This window comes from Aplidium turbinatum, chromosome 6 (genome assembly GCF_918807975.1).
Source record: "Aplidium turbinatum chromosome 6, kaAplTurb1.1, whole genome shotgun sequence".
NCBI lineage: Eukaryota > Metazoa > Chordata > Ascidiacea > Aplousobranchia > Polyclinidae > Aplidium > Aplidium turbinatum.
The window spans coordinates 16,767,403-16,780,188 of NC_137477.1; the positions used below are offsets into that span (position 1 = coordinate 16,767,403).

Genomic DNA, 12,786 nt, shown 5'->3' on the forward strand with positions numbered 1-12,786 from the left:
GTTAACACGAAGGAATTTTTTTTTTAAATTTTACCATCCAGTTTTTCTAGTGTGTTTTACCTTCTTTACTTTTTTAAGGTATCCACACAAACTTCCACAACCAAAAAGGACTTAAACAAACAACTCCGAGTGGCTTTAAAAACAAACAAAGCAAGTTTAAGTACGACTAGATGTTGCATCACCTTTCCTAAACTAGATGCACAGAGCCATCCCTGTCAGGTGAATGTCCATAGTAAGATTAAAAAAGAGCATAATTAAAAAGTTTAAAAAGATATTGTGTCATTACAAATGTTCTTTGTGATTTTCAGAGCTCTGCAGAAGTAGAGGAAAGTGATGACACTGAAAGTCATGGACTGGTACAGGTTTGTAATGTAGTTGCTGCAATATACTAGGGCCCAACAAGACCTTCAACAGTTCACCAACCAATATTCAACTATTTTGCTGTTTCCAACTTCACACAATTGGTAGCCTATACGTTGAACTCTTCTATAATAGTAAATGGTGGTACAGAACTTGAAAATAGCAAGTAAAAGGTAGCTCGAAGTTGCAGTTTTTTTTTACTGACTCATCAGGAGCTGTCATCAGAATAAAACAAACCTAAATGTGGTGAAATAGTCTATTTATAGTAGAAGGAAAGAAGAAAAACTGGAGCTTCAAACTATCAGCTACCTTATACTCGCTAAATCCAGATTTGTTGCATGTGTGCAGTATTTGCATTTCTTCACTGTTAGGCTATGGCATAAATGCTTTGATTGCTTATAAAAAATAAATTATTTTTTGTTGTAGTGGTTGCCTTCAGTGGAAGATGCCATGAGATCCATTGAAGAGTACGAAGCAAAAGCAGGAACAAAACTTCTTGTTGTTCAGAAACAAGCATACGGTGCCATGTTAATGTTGATTTTTAATGTCTTGTTGATATTCATACTACAATAATAAGCCTTTTCCTTGTTGACAAAGATTCTAAAAAGGTTTCTGCAAAGCACAGTGTTTTCACCAAAGTGGAGGTTAGGCATCACAAAAGAGGAAACGGTTTACTAACTGCAATAAAAAGAAAGCTATATAAAGATTTGCAAATGTGTTCTGTTTCATAAACTTTTCATCTTGTTTCTCAAAGACACGCGATTTTCAGGTGTAAAAGCTTTTCCGTTGATGCAAAGTAGCCTAGCCTACTTCACTGACCTCTTTTGTATTTTTTCCATCTAGTGTGCCAAATCCATACGCCTATGTGGTGTTATTGATTGGACCAAGTGACATGTCCAGCGGTAACCAAAGGCAGGGTTTGGGTCACAACCAATCTATGTTTTGAGATACTTTATTTTTTAACATATTCACGTAGTAGGCTTGGTGGTTTTCAGTGTTACATACAGTATCGTATATTATTTTTGTAGGCTACTATCAGAAAATGAAAATGTAGTTGATTGCAACTCTTCTTAGATCCAGAGAATAGGCCTATATTGTACACCATGTTAGTTTGATACAGGTTATTGTTTGTTTGGGTTTTCGAGGTTAGACATCACAAAAGAGGGAACGGTTTACTGAGTGCAATAAAAAGAATGCTATAAAGATATGCCCAATGTGTTTATTTTGTATGCTGTTTTAACTGTTAAACATGTTGCTATGCAGAAGTGCCAAATAGTGTCATTTATTGGCGAGAGCACACACCATACATCAAGTTGGAATATGTCCAATTCAAATGTCGACCAAAAGAGGCTGCTTCACAGCAAAGCACTCAGGTGAATGCCATAAAGTTTGTATCTCAACCTGCCATGGAATACACATTGTATCTCACACCTAGAAATGTTTTGACTAAAATCAACTTATCCTATGAATTTCATGACAGGTCATAGTGACGGATCAGTGCAATGCCACAATTAAACTTTGGAAAATTGCTGAATTTCCAGAATATAAGGTAACTTATCACATATATATTGAGTTTCGGTTTTAGCATGATCACTTATCATAATGTTCGTAGTGCCCTATTACTCTGTCCATGATTTTTCGTTTTAAGGTAATTGCAATTTTTTAAGTATTTCTATATCATTCTCGGTTTTGATGATATGCCACATTTACCTCTGTTTTTGTTAAGGTGTCTACACCAACTTCCATGACCAAATGGGACATGAGCAAACAACTGCAAATAGTATTGAAAGGAAATACAGCAAGGCTAAGCACGACTGGATGCTGTGTTACTTTTCCCAATCTAAATGAACACAACCATCCATGTCAGGTGAATGTCCACAGTGAGGTTGAAAAGGAGCGTATCGGGAGATTACTTTGTGTCATAACAAATGTTCTTTGTAACTTTTAGAACTCTGCAGAAGTTGACGGAGGCTACGATACTCCTGAACGTGATACGTTTGTTCGGGTTTGTATTTACAATGATGTATCGTGTACATAAAACTCAGTGATTCAATGTGATTGGTTTTGTATATGATTTTGTATTGTTCCTCACGTAGCTACTTTAATTGTGTATTATGTTGTGTCGGTGTGTCTACTGTAGGTTAGCATTGTCAATTCCTATTAAATATCTTCCAGCAGAACTTACCTTCATTTGATGAGGTTCAATCTTCAGTGCTGCAGTTTGAAACTTCCACATCCACCAAGTTCATCACATACAGCAAAACTACTTGTGGTAAAACTTGACATGACTGTGTAGTTTTTTAGTTTATTTTTGGCAGAAAGAAAGCAGTACAATTTACACCACTTTTTCCATATTTTATTACAACAAATTCTTTAAATGTTGTGTATGTACTATGTATTGATAGATTTTGCAAAGAGTCGTATTCATTGGGATCTTTCATCTGATACACCGTACATCAATTCCAGAAGTGTTGCATTGATGTGTCAGCATGGGAAAGACTACAACAAAGTGCGGAATGATAGAAAACGAGAGTTGGCTGTTTCCCGAGCAGTACGTTACTTTTCTGGATACTTGTGTTCAATAATTCACTTCAGATATGGCTTTGCATTAATTTAAGAGAATAAAGCACCGTAGCGTTATTTCCTTATTCCATATCATTTATTACTCACCTGTCAAGCTTTATTGTGATTCCTTTATGTATTGTGTGAGTTGTTCAACTTAGCTGTGAAAGTAATAACAATTGAGTGGAGAGTTCTTTAAATGTCGTATAAAGAAGTGAGAACTATAAGTTTCGTTGAAATGAGAACACTTATGCGACTCATGTTTTCACAGCTATCAGATCACAACATTTCCCGTAGGAACCTGTGCCCGCAAGGTTCAAAGAAGTTTAATTGCTCAGCACGCATTCATGCTAAGGAAGTTACAAAGTTTCCTGAGTTTGCAGTAAGTGACATCATACAGTAGGCTCATCGCTAATGTTGGCGATGCTTATTCTTCACATTTTGTTAGGCTTATAACAATCATTGTTTATGTTTAAAGATTTCATTTTTACTTCAGATTTCTTCATTTCCTGTCTCTGCATCACGCCGTGACATTTGTGAACGTCTCAAACATGCGTTAGCCAGTGATGCTCAAAATGTCAAAAAAGAGGTTTACTGGAATGTCAAATTTCCTAATCGCCATGACCACAGCGGCCATGTTGTCGGAGAGGTTGGTTCGCATAATTGCATAGCAATATTGGCTTTTTGGTTGCAGTGATGTCCTAACCGTGATGTAACAGGTACTTCGTGCGTTAACCATCAAACTGTGTTTGTTGCAGAATGCAGGGCCTCTTCAAAGAATCGATGGGAGGCTAATTGCAAAAATACAGGAAATGGTGGCGGACGGAATATGTAGCATCCCAGAACTTCAACGTGGCCTGAAGTCGTATGTTCAACATGTACTGTTCAAAGGTCTTGAAATGCCCCTTGAAACCAATCGGCGGTATAATCCCACCAAAAAGGATATCCAGAATCACTTCTTTGGTGCGTATACGAAGCAAAAGGTGTCCAAAATGGATCTGGAAAATTTACACGTTTTAGTTGAAGAGTGGAAGAAAACGTGCGGGCCTCATGACAATATATTGTTTCGACCCTACGTTGCAGGGGGTTCACAGTCGATTAGCACAAATTCTGATGGACTTCCTGTGATGCAATGCGCCCAGAGTTTGCTATTTGTTCACCAAATGGGTTGGCAAAGACGATTGTTGCATCGTTACGGCCAAGGCATTTGCCTCTTGGATGCAACTTACAAGACGTCCAAGTATTCCCTTCCCCTATTTTTTCTTTGCGTCAAAACGAATGTTGGTTACCAGGTTGTTGCTACGTTTATTATCCAAAATGAACAAGCTTCGGACATAGCAGAAGCACTTTCTGTCATAAAAGGGTGGTCGGAAGACTGGAGTCCTCCGTTTTTCATGACCGATAAATGTGAGGCGGAAATCAAGGCCATCGAAAGCGTTTTTTCAAGTTAGTGAATTGCATTCACATTTTCGTTACTTGTGTGCTGTCTTCATTGCTCATGCATTTGTATCGTCACTGCTAAGTTGATACTACACTTCACCACTTGGTGCCCACAACTTCTTGTTCCGCAGATTGCTCCGTTTTACTCTGTGCCTTTCATCGCGAACAAGCCTGGGAAAGGTGGATGAGGAAAAGTGACAATGGCGTTCGTGATGATAAAGCAATTGTACTATCATACTTGCGAGCACTAGCAAGAGCCGAGAGCGAACAGTCTTTCGAAGAAACATTAATCGAGTTGAAGGACAGCAATAGTTGGATCAGCAATCCGAAACTCCGGAATTATATTGAGAATGTTTGGCTTACAGAAAAGAAGGTTTGTGTGCAATATAAACTACCCTAAATGCAAATAAATCGTAGGCTAGTTCAATAAAATAATAAACTTGTTGGTGGGTTTCAGCGTTGGGTGTGGTTTTACCGTTCTGACAAGGTTAGCATCACGTTTCACACCAACAATGGAGTGGAGCGGCAGAACAGGACTCTGAAGGAATACATCAGCATGAGAAGGGATAAATCGTTATCTGCTCTTGTAACGCTTCTCCACAAGGAATTTCTCCCTGACAACAAACGTCGGTTAGTGACTTTCCAGAATAATCGTTGAATGTTGCCACTTTCTGCATGTTTGTCTGCTACTAATAACCATAAAACTAAGCAACCGCACGGCATTTAACATAATGCATTAAACTGGACATAAATTATAAAGTAAAAACGTTTTCGACCATACCCAATACACATGTTAGCCCTTTTGAAGCAACGAAAATTAACTAATTTTACACCATCCACATTGAAAATGAATAACTGGTCTACACAATGAATTGAAAAAATGAAATACATAAGAAGGAAACGGCAAAGCAGGGGAGAAAGGCACATCACATGGCTAATTAATTACTAATAATTCTGTTATCTTTGCAATGTTTAGGTACGAACAAGAAAACATGTTCTCGTCGGAATTTTATCGGAATTATAACTCTTCGATTCCTAATTACTTGAAAAATCGGCCCAAACATTTCATTCACGAATGTTTGAATCGTATCATTTCATCCCAAGACGTCACCGCAAGCTCCATTGTTCAAGATGGAGATACGTTTGTTGTGAAAAGCACTTCATCAGAATTACGTTACAGAACAACCTTTGGCAGTTGCAACTGTGCGCCAAACTGCACATGCCAAGATTTCCAACTCAATTTTCTTCCTTGCAAACATATGTTTGCCATTATTCATAATGTGGCAAATGTTCGTTGGGAATCTTTTCCAACGTGGTACACCAAATCTGTGTTGATTGTGCTCGATCCCGACGTGGTTGGTAAGCTAGCGGTGCCTTGCCCATCACATTCTCCACAAAGTGTTGTGCAACCGTCTTTCGATTTTGCCACCAATGTTGAACCCATAAACCACGACGCCCCTGGACCGAGCAATGCATCACCTACCACACCTATGACATCTATGAGGGATGTTCATGCATCTGTAGATCGATTGTGTAATGTTCTGTATCGTGTTAACGATCACACATTGATAAATGATACAGTCACTCGGATAGATGCAATGACAGCTGATGTTCTATCAATCTGCCAAGACGCTGGATTAACAATCGCAAGGGAGGATACTCGGCCTAAATCTCTGAAGGCAAAACGAAAGCGCGGATCGGATAGAAAAGTTGCGTGTGATGCACTGCCACAAAAACGTGCGAAACCAAACCCCTACACTCACCGTTATGGAGAACATGCGGATGCAATGAGGGCTGCTTATGGTGCAACAACTTTGGACGCGATGAGGAAAGCAACTACATAGAATTGACTTGTTTGCAATCAAACCAGGCGACAATGAGCGATTGGCAAACGCGATACCCCCCAATTCAGGGATAATATGCGTGTCTGTGACCGCAGGGGACCTGGAGCCGAGTTGTTTTGCACGTTGATAACACCGTGCAGTTGCAAGCACAGTTCTGTGATCTTCACACCAAGGTTTTTTTCAGTTGCTAACACGGTCACAAATCGCAGCACATATGCGTGCTTAACTTAACGTGCTAGTGTTAAATAACAGCCTAATGGAAAGTGTTGTGGACTGAATTTGTTAGTTCAAATATATTGATTTCGATGACCAAAGCCTCAAATGAATTCACAAATCTCGCAATTGTTAACGACGACATATAATTGAGGATGTTAATGCACACACAAACTAGGGAAAGTATTGCTTGAAGAGTTAATTCCTGGGACAAAATTGAAAACTGTAGGCTATGTTGAGCAGAAGCTGGTTTAGTGTGTTAAGGTGGTCAAAACTGTTAGCATGCGTCTACTTACATCCAACAAATAACGAAACTCTAAACTTCTCAGTTTGGTCGGGAAAAAAAGGGTTGCGAGGACAAATGGCAGGTCTCATCTAGGCAAGGGGAGGAGAGACACATGGATGATGATCTGGCCTAACAATAGTGGAAGTGCCATAGTGCATTGGCTATTTACAAAAAGTTAATACCGCACATGTTAAACAAAAATTGTATATTTTGGGTACCGCAGCGGCAGAAAAAGTTGAGAAAAGATTTAGACAAAGGCAGTTGGAGCTAATTGAGCTAAACTTTTAAATGTGGCAGAATGCAGACTTACACATTTCAGCTAGAAGTATGTTTGATTAAAGTAATTTCAAAAAGTTATTGGGATTCATAGTACCGAAGATGAAGAGCAGTTTTTTTGTCGTATCCAGGCTCACGCCAGGTGGTTGAAGATTTAGATCAGAGGTGACGAACCTGCGGCCCTTCAGCTAGAAGTATGTTTGATTAAAGTAATTTCAAAAAGTTATTGGGATTCATAGTACCGAAGATGAAGAGCAGTTTTTTTGTCGGATCCAGGCTCACGCCAGGTGGTTGAAGATTTAGATCAGAGGTGACGAACCTGCGGCCCGTCAAAAAGTTTTGTGAGGCCCGCAAAACTCTTTAACAATCGCTCATGCATTAAAGACATCTCAAAGCTGTTTTATGCATTCACTGGTACACCTTTCCTTTGCTATTTTCTTGCCCTAAACACTAACTTTCAAGGTATAAAGTTAGAAAAAGGAAAGCTATAAAGCAAAGTTGTTAAAACACTATTCACCAACTTCACCTTGTATTTTTGGTCGATTCCAATATGTGACGTCATAGAATTTTGACAAGCGCTAAGTTGTGTGGCCCGATAACCATGTGTAATTGACAAAGTGGCCCGCGACCGCAAAAAGGTTCGTCACCCCTGATTTAGATTAAGTGAACGGGAAGACTTATACGACCATATGCTCGTTTCTGTGCAACAAGAAGTTTTGTTGCTGTTTTCTCTGCATAGTCTTAAGTGGACTTCATGCCATCTTTCACAGAAGTGAACCACTACAACAACAATAATAATAATTGTATGCGCTGGCAAGTAAACACAGTGCAACCACACGCCATGTAGCTGACAAAACAAGTAGGCTAAATTATTGAGTTTCATGATGATCATTCATGATTTTGACGTTCTTACGTCACAGTTAACGTAGCTTCTGATTGGCTGAGGTTTTCTCGACAGTTAATGAAATTTTGCCGTTAAAGTGCTTACCGTGCAGATCAGCGAGTGCACAGCCTGGCTGACCTAAAACCATTGCTGTTTTCGCTGCCTTGTGACGTCATTTTTCTTAATTGTTTATTTTAAATAGCACTCGCAAAGCTGTCAGTGCACGGTAGCCACTTTAACAAGTAGAAATTCTGCCACTGAAATTGATTAGAATGCAACCGCCAACCAATCACAACATGTTATAAGAGGCTACCGTCCAATTGTGATCCTTCTCGCACTCATCTAGAGAGTTAATGCTTGTTTTGAACTTTATTTGGTAATTACAGAAGAAAAAGAGCAATAGAAGAGAGAGAGAGAGAGAGAGAGAAGAGAGAGAAACCTTTTATTTCGTCTGTTGCGACAATAGTACGGTACAATTATAAACAATACGAATAAGATAGTACCATAGCTATCTAAATACCACAACAGACAGGAAGCAGCGAAAGACTATATCAGTCATCGAGTCAGCTGCTTCCCAGTTCTTAATGTGACAAATGTCAAGCATCGGCAAATTACGTTGAAACAAGATAGGCTGATGTTCAGTAATATTAATGAAAGAAAAAAAAATCATGTGCTGCTGCGATCCGTAAGTGAAGTCCTGTGGTTTTATTCAAATATAAACTTTATTCCGGGTGATTAAAAATAGGAAAAACTTTTGAAATCAATAAACTCTTGTAGCAAGGGCGTTTAAACTTCAGTGCAACCAGGAAAAGTTCAAGCCAATAAATAGTTCAAGGCTACGAGTAAAAACATTTTCAGTAACAGTATTACAATACAAAAATAATCACAATTTAAAAAAAAGGTATAGCCTAGGCCTATTGTTCTGTCATAAAAGAAATGGCTGAGGTACTCTCAGTGGTACCTGTTAGGCTGCATGAAACTAGCGCAATGTGACCATATAATTTGACAAACAAATTGAATAGAATGTAAATGAGAAATAATTGAGTGTAACCGAATAACACAATAGGTCAATAATGTTTTCTTCAGACGAAGTTTAACAAAAAACAAATCCAGACGACGTATCATTACAAAGTTTGAGCCCAAAATAACAATTTATGACAATTTTTGTCACTTTTCCACTGACATAAAGCAACAAAATTTAAATTCAATTAAAAAAATCAAACACTTCGCATTCAAATAAAAGCAAAAAAAAAAGCATTTTTGTCGATTTAGGCTAAGTGCGATTGATCCAAACTTGTCTGGCAGCCCTGCTTAAAAACTGACTAGGCTTGATTGCTGGCCAACGTTCGATTTTTATGTCAAAAACTAAGTAAATTATCATTAAAACTCTTGCGCTGGTTTAATTAAATTGATTTATACCGATACAAACACACACTAATCCAGAAAAGTTTAAAAAACAACTGAATTTAAAACAAAAAATTTTAGGACAAACTTTGAACCGATTTGATAATGGGCAGCAAAAGTAGTGGGAATTAAGAATTAATTAAGCTAGCAGTGGGAATTAAGCAGCAGAAGTAGTGGGAATCGAACCCGCGTCAATGAAATGACTATTTTCTACCCCTAACCCTAACCCCTAAGCCAACCAGCTGACAAAAAATCCATGACTTAACCCCGCAGAACCCATTGTGACATATATGTAACATAACCTTTGATAGGCTATTATTTCTGAGTTTCGCCTTTTTTTTGTTCAATTCTTCCATTAATGTCCAATGTGACATCAGTGTAACATTTTCTAGCCAGTTTTGATTGGCTGGTTGCAGTCATGTTACTTCAGTGCTTTTACAAAGACAGCTACTTCCAGGCTTCCAGTTGCAGCTCTGGGGTAGTGAAAGTTAGCTATCCATCTAATGCTGTAAAGGTAAGTTTATCAGTTTTTAGTTTGATATTACTGTTCTACAACTATTAGTGTTTTGTTTGATCTAATTTTTGTTGAAATATGCGTTCTCTTAGCATTTTTTCATCAACAAATGTTTTACTGTTACACCGGTGTCACTCTGGCTTTCTTGCATTACAGTGTTAGTAGGCTAGACAAGCATGTGATAATTTAGACACAGTATTTTAGTTAGTATTTATAGTATATTTTGTACTGAAAATGAGATATAGTATTTATGCATGATGACATTGCTAACAAGTGGACTATAATAAATTTTTTTTTTGTTAAATCTAGGCCTACATGCTGTAAATTAGAACATAAGTAGTCAAAATAGGTTCTTGTTCAAAAAATGGATTGTAGGGCTAGTTTTGAGTTGTTTATTTAGGCTATACATTGGAAAATAATTGGCCAAATGAGTTGAAAAGAAACCTTTTTTCTTACAGGAACATCCTGAAAGCATTTGCAATTTCCAATAGCCAACATTATGTCTTCTCGGAATCATGTGATCATGGAGTATTATATTGGAAATGATAAATGGAGATGACAGTGAGGTTGAAGAATTTGCAGAAGATAGTGACTCCGATGACGACGGTTGTCAAGATTCTCAGGTATTGAGTTACAACTTAGTCACTTTAAAATTTAATGTACTTATTTTTAAACTTCAAGATTATTGGACACCTGGAGTTGGACTTAGATTAGGGGTCGGCAACTATCGGGCCATGCATCACTAATGCCAAATTACTACAAAACTTGCAAACTTTTTTGATCAACCGGGCTAGTGCTAAAATATGAATTTTATTTTAAAAAATCAGTAAATGTTTGCTGTAAAAAATACTCAAACACCTCACATAATTAAATAGCAGCGTTATTGATAGAATCCATTCAAGGTGTTGTTGCTTGTGTATGTTGGCCTGTGTTTCATTGCTTTGTGTACATGCTCAGACAGTAAAATCCATCATTTTTACATAGATTCAATGTTTGCAGACATTCCATCAATGTAATAATGATAGATTTTACAGGTATCTTACTGAAAAACAAGTTATTTTTGAAACTATTGCAGACTGTTGGGTTGGTAAAGATCAAAGTGACTCTAGTGATGATGATTGATGATCAACCTCTGTCCCACTTGATTCCACAAACAGCCAGCAGCTCATCCTACAGATCAAGTGCATCCTATCAGTGGAGAAAGAAAGATTTCGTTCCACCCAATACTACTTCTACTGGCACTACAATCCAAACTCCTGATGATGAACTGTTTATCTCCATTTGTATATTTTCAGCAATTTATAACTTCTAACCTTCCATGCACAAATGTCAGAAAAAAGAACATTTCGCACTAGCCCACAAAAGTTGATAAGAGAGGACAGTGTAGATTATGTGAAAAAAAACAAAAACAATATAAACACTTTATGCCCTAAATGTAATGTAAGATTGTGTTTTGTAGAAGAAATTCTTTTGTTGATTTTCATGCCTGAAATGTGTGCAGGCATTGCTAAATTTACAAGATTGTTCAATCAGTTTCACTGTTCAAAATTGAGATGTGTGTAAAATCGTATATTCGTTTTTCTTTTTTTGCTAAATTGTATTTTATTGCCCAATATTACGTAAATCTCCCAGACAACAAAATCTGTCATTTTTGCATTGGTTCCATGTCTGCAGACGTTGAATCAATGTAAAAATGGCTGATTTGTTAGCTGGGGTCACAAAGTCAAAATGTACTGTAAATACCCGTTGTGACATATATGTCACAAGGTAAAAATCCCCCTAAAAATAATCAAATGTGTTTTTTTGTACTAATTGTTTGATGTACAAGATGTAATCAGCTAAATAACTGAAAATAAATTTTTTTCAGCTTGTTTATGTTGGTCTGGGTTCTGCGGGGTTTGCTTTCTATCATCTTCTTTTCGCCATTTTTTACGTCACTTAAACCGTAGCTTGTGATTGGTTAGCGGTTTCATCCTAATCAATTTCAGTGGCAGAATTTCGACTTGTTAAAGTGGCTACCTCAGTGCACACCCAGCTTAAAGGTAATGACCGAAAAAAATTAAAGGCAATGACCTCAAACGTTGGAGTATTAAAATTAGAAGGGGAAGAGTTTTGCAATTGAAAAAAAAGCAATCAGCATGCAGCAAGATGTTAGAATATCATGAAAGTAAAGAACATCGACAACCGATGGAAATTTTCTTTTTTTCTGGATTTCTTGGGGTGTGCAGTGCACACCTTGAACACCCTGAATATACGCCACTGCAAATGATACCCTAAATTTCACGGTTGAGCCACCCGTTGTTCACGGTTAATCCACCATTATTTCACTTCCAAAAGATATCCCAAAAGAGAGCTCAATCTGCATCAAACACAATAAACTCTTCTCTTGAACATCTTGCAAATAAACAATCAAAAAGTGTTTAAGCTGTGTATTGTGTCTAGTGTCTTAAAATGAAAGAACAGTGAACACTGAACGAACAGAAATTTATATTTCTGAAAACACTGAGAATCATTGAATAGGAAACTTTGCACGAAGGTGCTTTTACCTTTCTGAAACGATTTCGCAAGGTTTGTGAAGAAAACGAACATTAGCAACCAGTGGCGTTGCTATCGAGAAAAATATAAGGGGGGAGTGCTAAAAAAATTACCCTCACACTGGCGCATTACAGAAAAAACTACTCTTATGGAAGTTTAAGGGGGGCAGTGGACCGTCTCCGGCTAAGACACCAGTTCTACCCATCAATTACAGTACGGTACAACAAAATTAGGGCAGTACGTAAGGACCATCGGCTCAAAACTACATTCCTTATGATAAAGGCATGGCTCAACTGTGAACATTGCAAGTAGCTCAACTGTTAACATCGCCGCCATTTTCAAAATGCATGAAAAATTGCCAAGAACCAACTGGCTAATCAAGCAACGAGAACTACTAAAACAAAGAGTAAGTTACCCTCACCTATCCCAGTATTTCCATTAAGACAACGATGAAACATCGTAGGAAAAA

The 12,786-nt window shown here is 37.7% G+C and overlaps 2 protein-coding genes and 1 long non-coding RNA gene across 4 annotated transcripts; all 3 read left to right on the forward strand.

Annotated features, from left to right (window-relative positions):
* Positions 1-1,595: 1,595 nt before the first annotated feature.
* LOC145771676 (uncharacterized) lies at positions 1,596-2,184 on the forward strand. The gene is made up of 3 exons (XR_014289251.1): positions 1,596-1,733; positions 1,841-1,909; positions 2,087-2,184. It is a non-coding gene; the product is annotated as an uncharacterized LOC145771676 (long non-coding RNA).
* A 20-nt stretch (positions 2,185-2,204) lies between these two features.
* On the forward strand, positions 2,205-6,206 carry LOC145772447 (uncharacterized). Its single transcript, XM_082584325.1, has 10 exons — positions 2,205-2,222; positions 2,309-2,365; positions 2,536-2,632; positions 2,766-2,911; positions 3,194-3,304; positions 3,419-3,571; positions 3,681-4,368; positions 4,494-4,735; positions 4,820-4,992; positions 5,339-6,206. The coding sequence occupies exons 1-10, from the start codon at positions 2,205-2,207 to the stop codon at positions 6,204-6,206; spliced, it is 2,553 nt and encodes an 850-aa protein (XP_082440451.1).
* Positions 6,207-9,470: 3,264 nt separating this feature from the next.
* On the forward strand, positions 9,471-11,655 carry LOC145772793 (uncharacterized). Of its 2 annotated transcripts, XM_082584671.1 has the most exons (3): positions 9,471-9,782; positions 10,241-10,405; positions 10,858-11,655. In XM_082584671.1, the coding sequence occupies exons 2-3, from the start codon at positions 10,325-10,327 to the stop codon at positions 11,092-11,094; spliced, it is 318 nt and encodes a 105-aa protein (XP_082440797.1). In that variant the 5' UTR covers positions 9,471-9,782; positions 10,241-10,324; the 3' UTR covers positions 11,095-11,655. The 2 variants fall into 2 exon arrangements, with proteins under 2 accessions (XP_082440797.1, XP_082440798.1); XM_082584672.1 differs by lacking the exon at positions 9,471-9,782 and having other exon boundaries at positions 10,236-10,405.
* The last annotated feature ends 1,131 nt before the right edge of the window (positions 11,656-12,786 follow it).

Excerpts from the sequence above, each read along its gene's own strand:
- LOC145772447 (XM_082584325.1), top strand. Across the intron at positions 2,633-2,765 it reads ATACAGCAAAACTACTTGTG|ATTTTGCAAAGAGTCGTATT; the intron begins GTAAAACTTGAC and ends ATGTATTGATAG. Across the intron at positions 3,305-3,418 it reads CAAAGTTTCCTGAGTTTGCA|ATTTCTTCATTTCCTGTCTC; the intron begins GTAAGTGACATC and ends TTTTTACTTCAG.
- LOC145772793 (XM_082584671.1), top strand. The coding sequence starts at position 10,325 with ATGATAAATGGAGATGACAGTGAGGTTGAAGAATTTGCAGAAGATAGT. Across the intron at positions 10,406-10,857 it reads ACGGTTGTCAAGATTCTCAG|ACTGTTGGGTTGGTAAAGAT; the intron begins GTATTGAGTTAC and ends AAACTATTGCAG.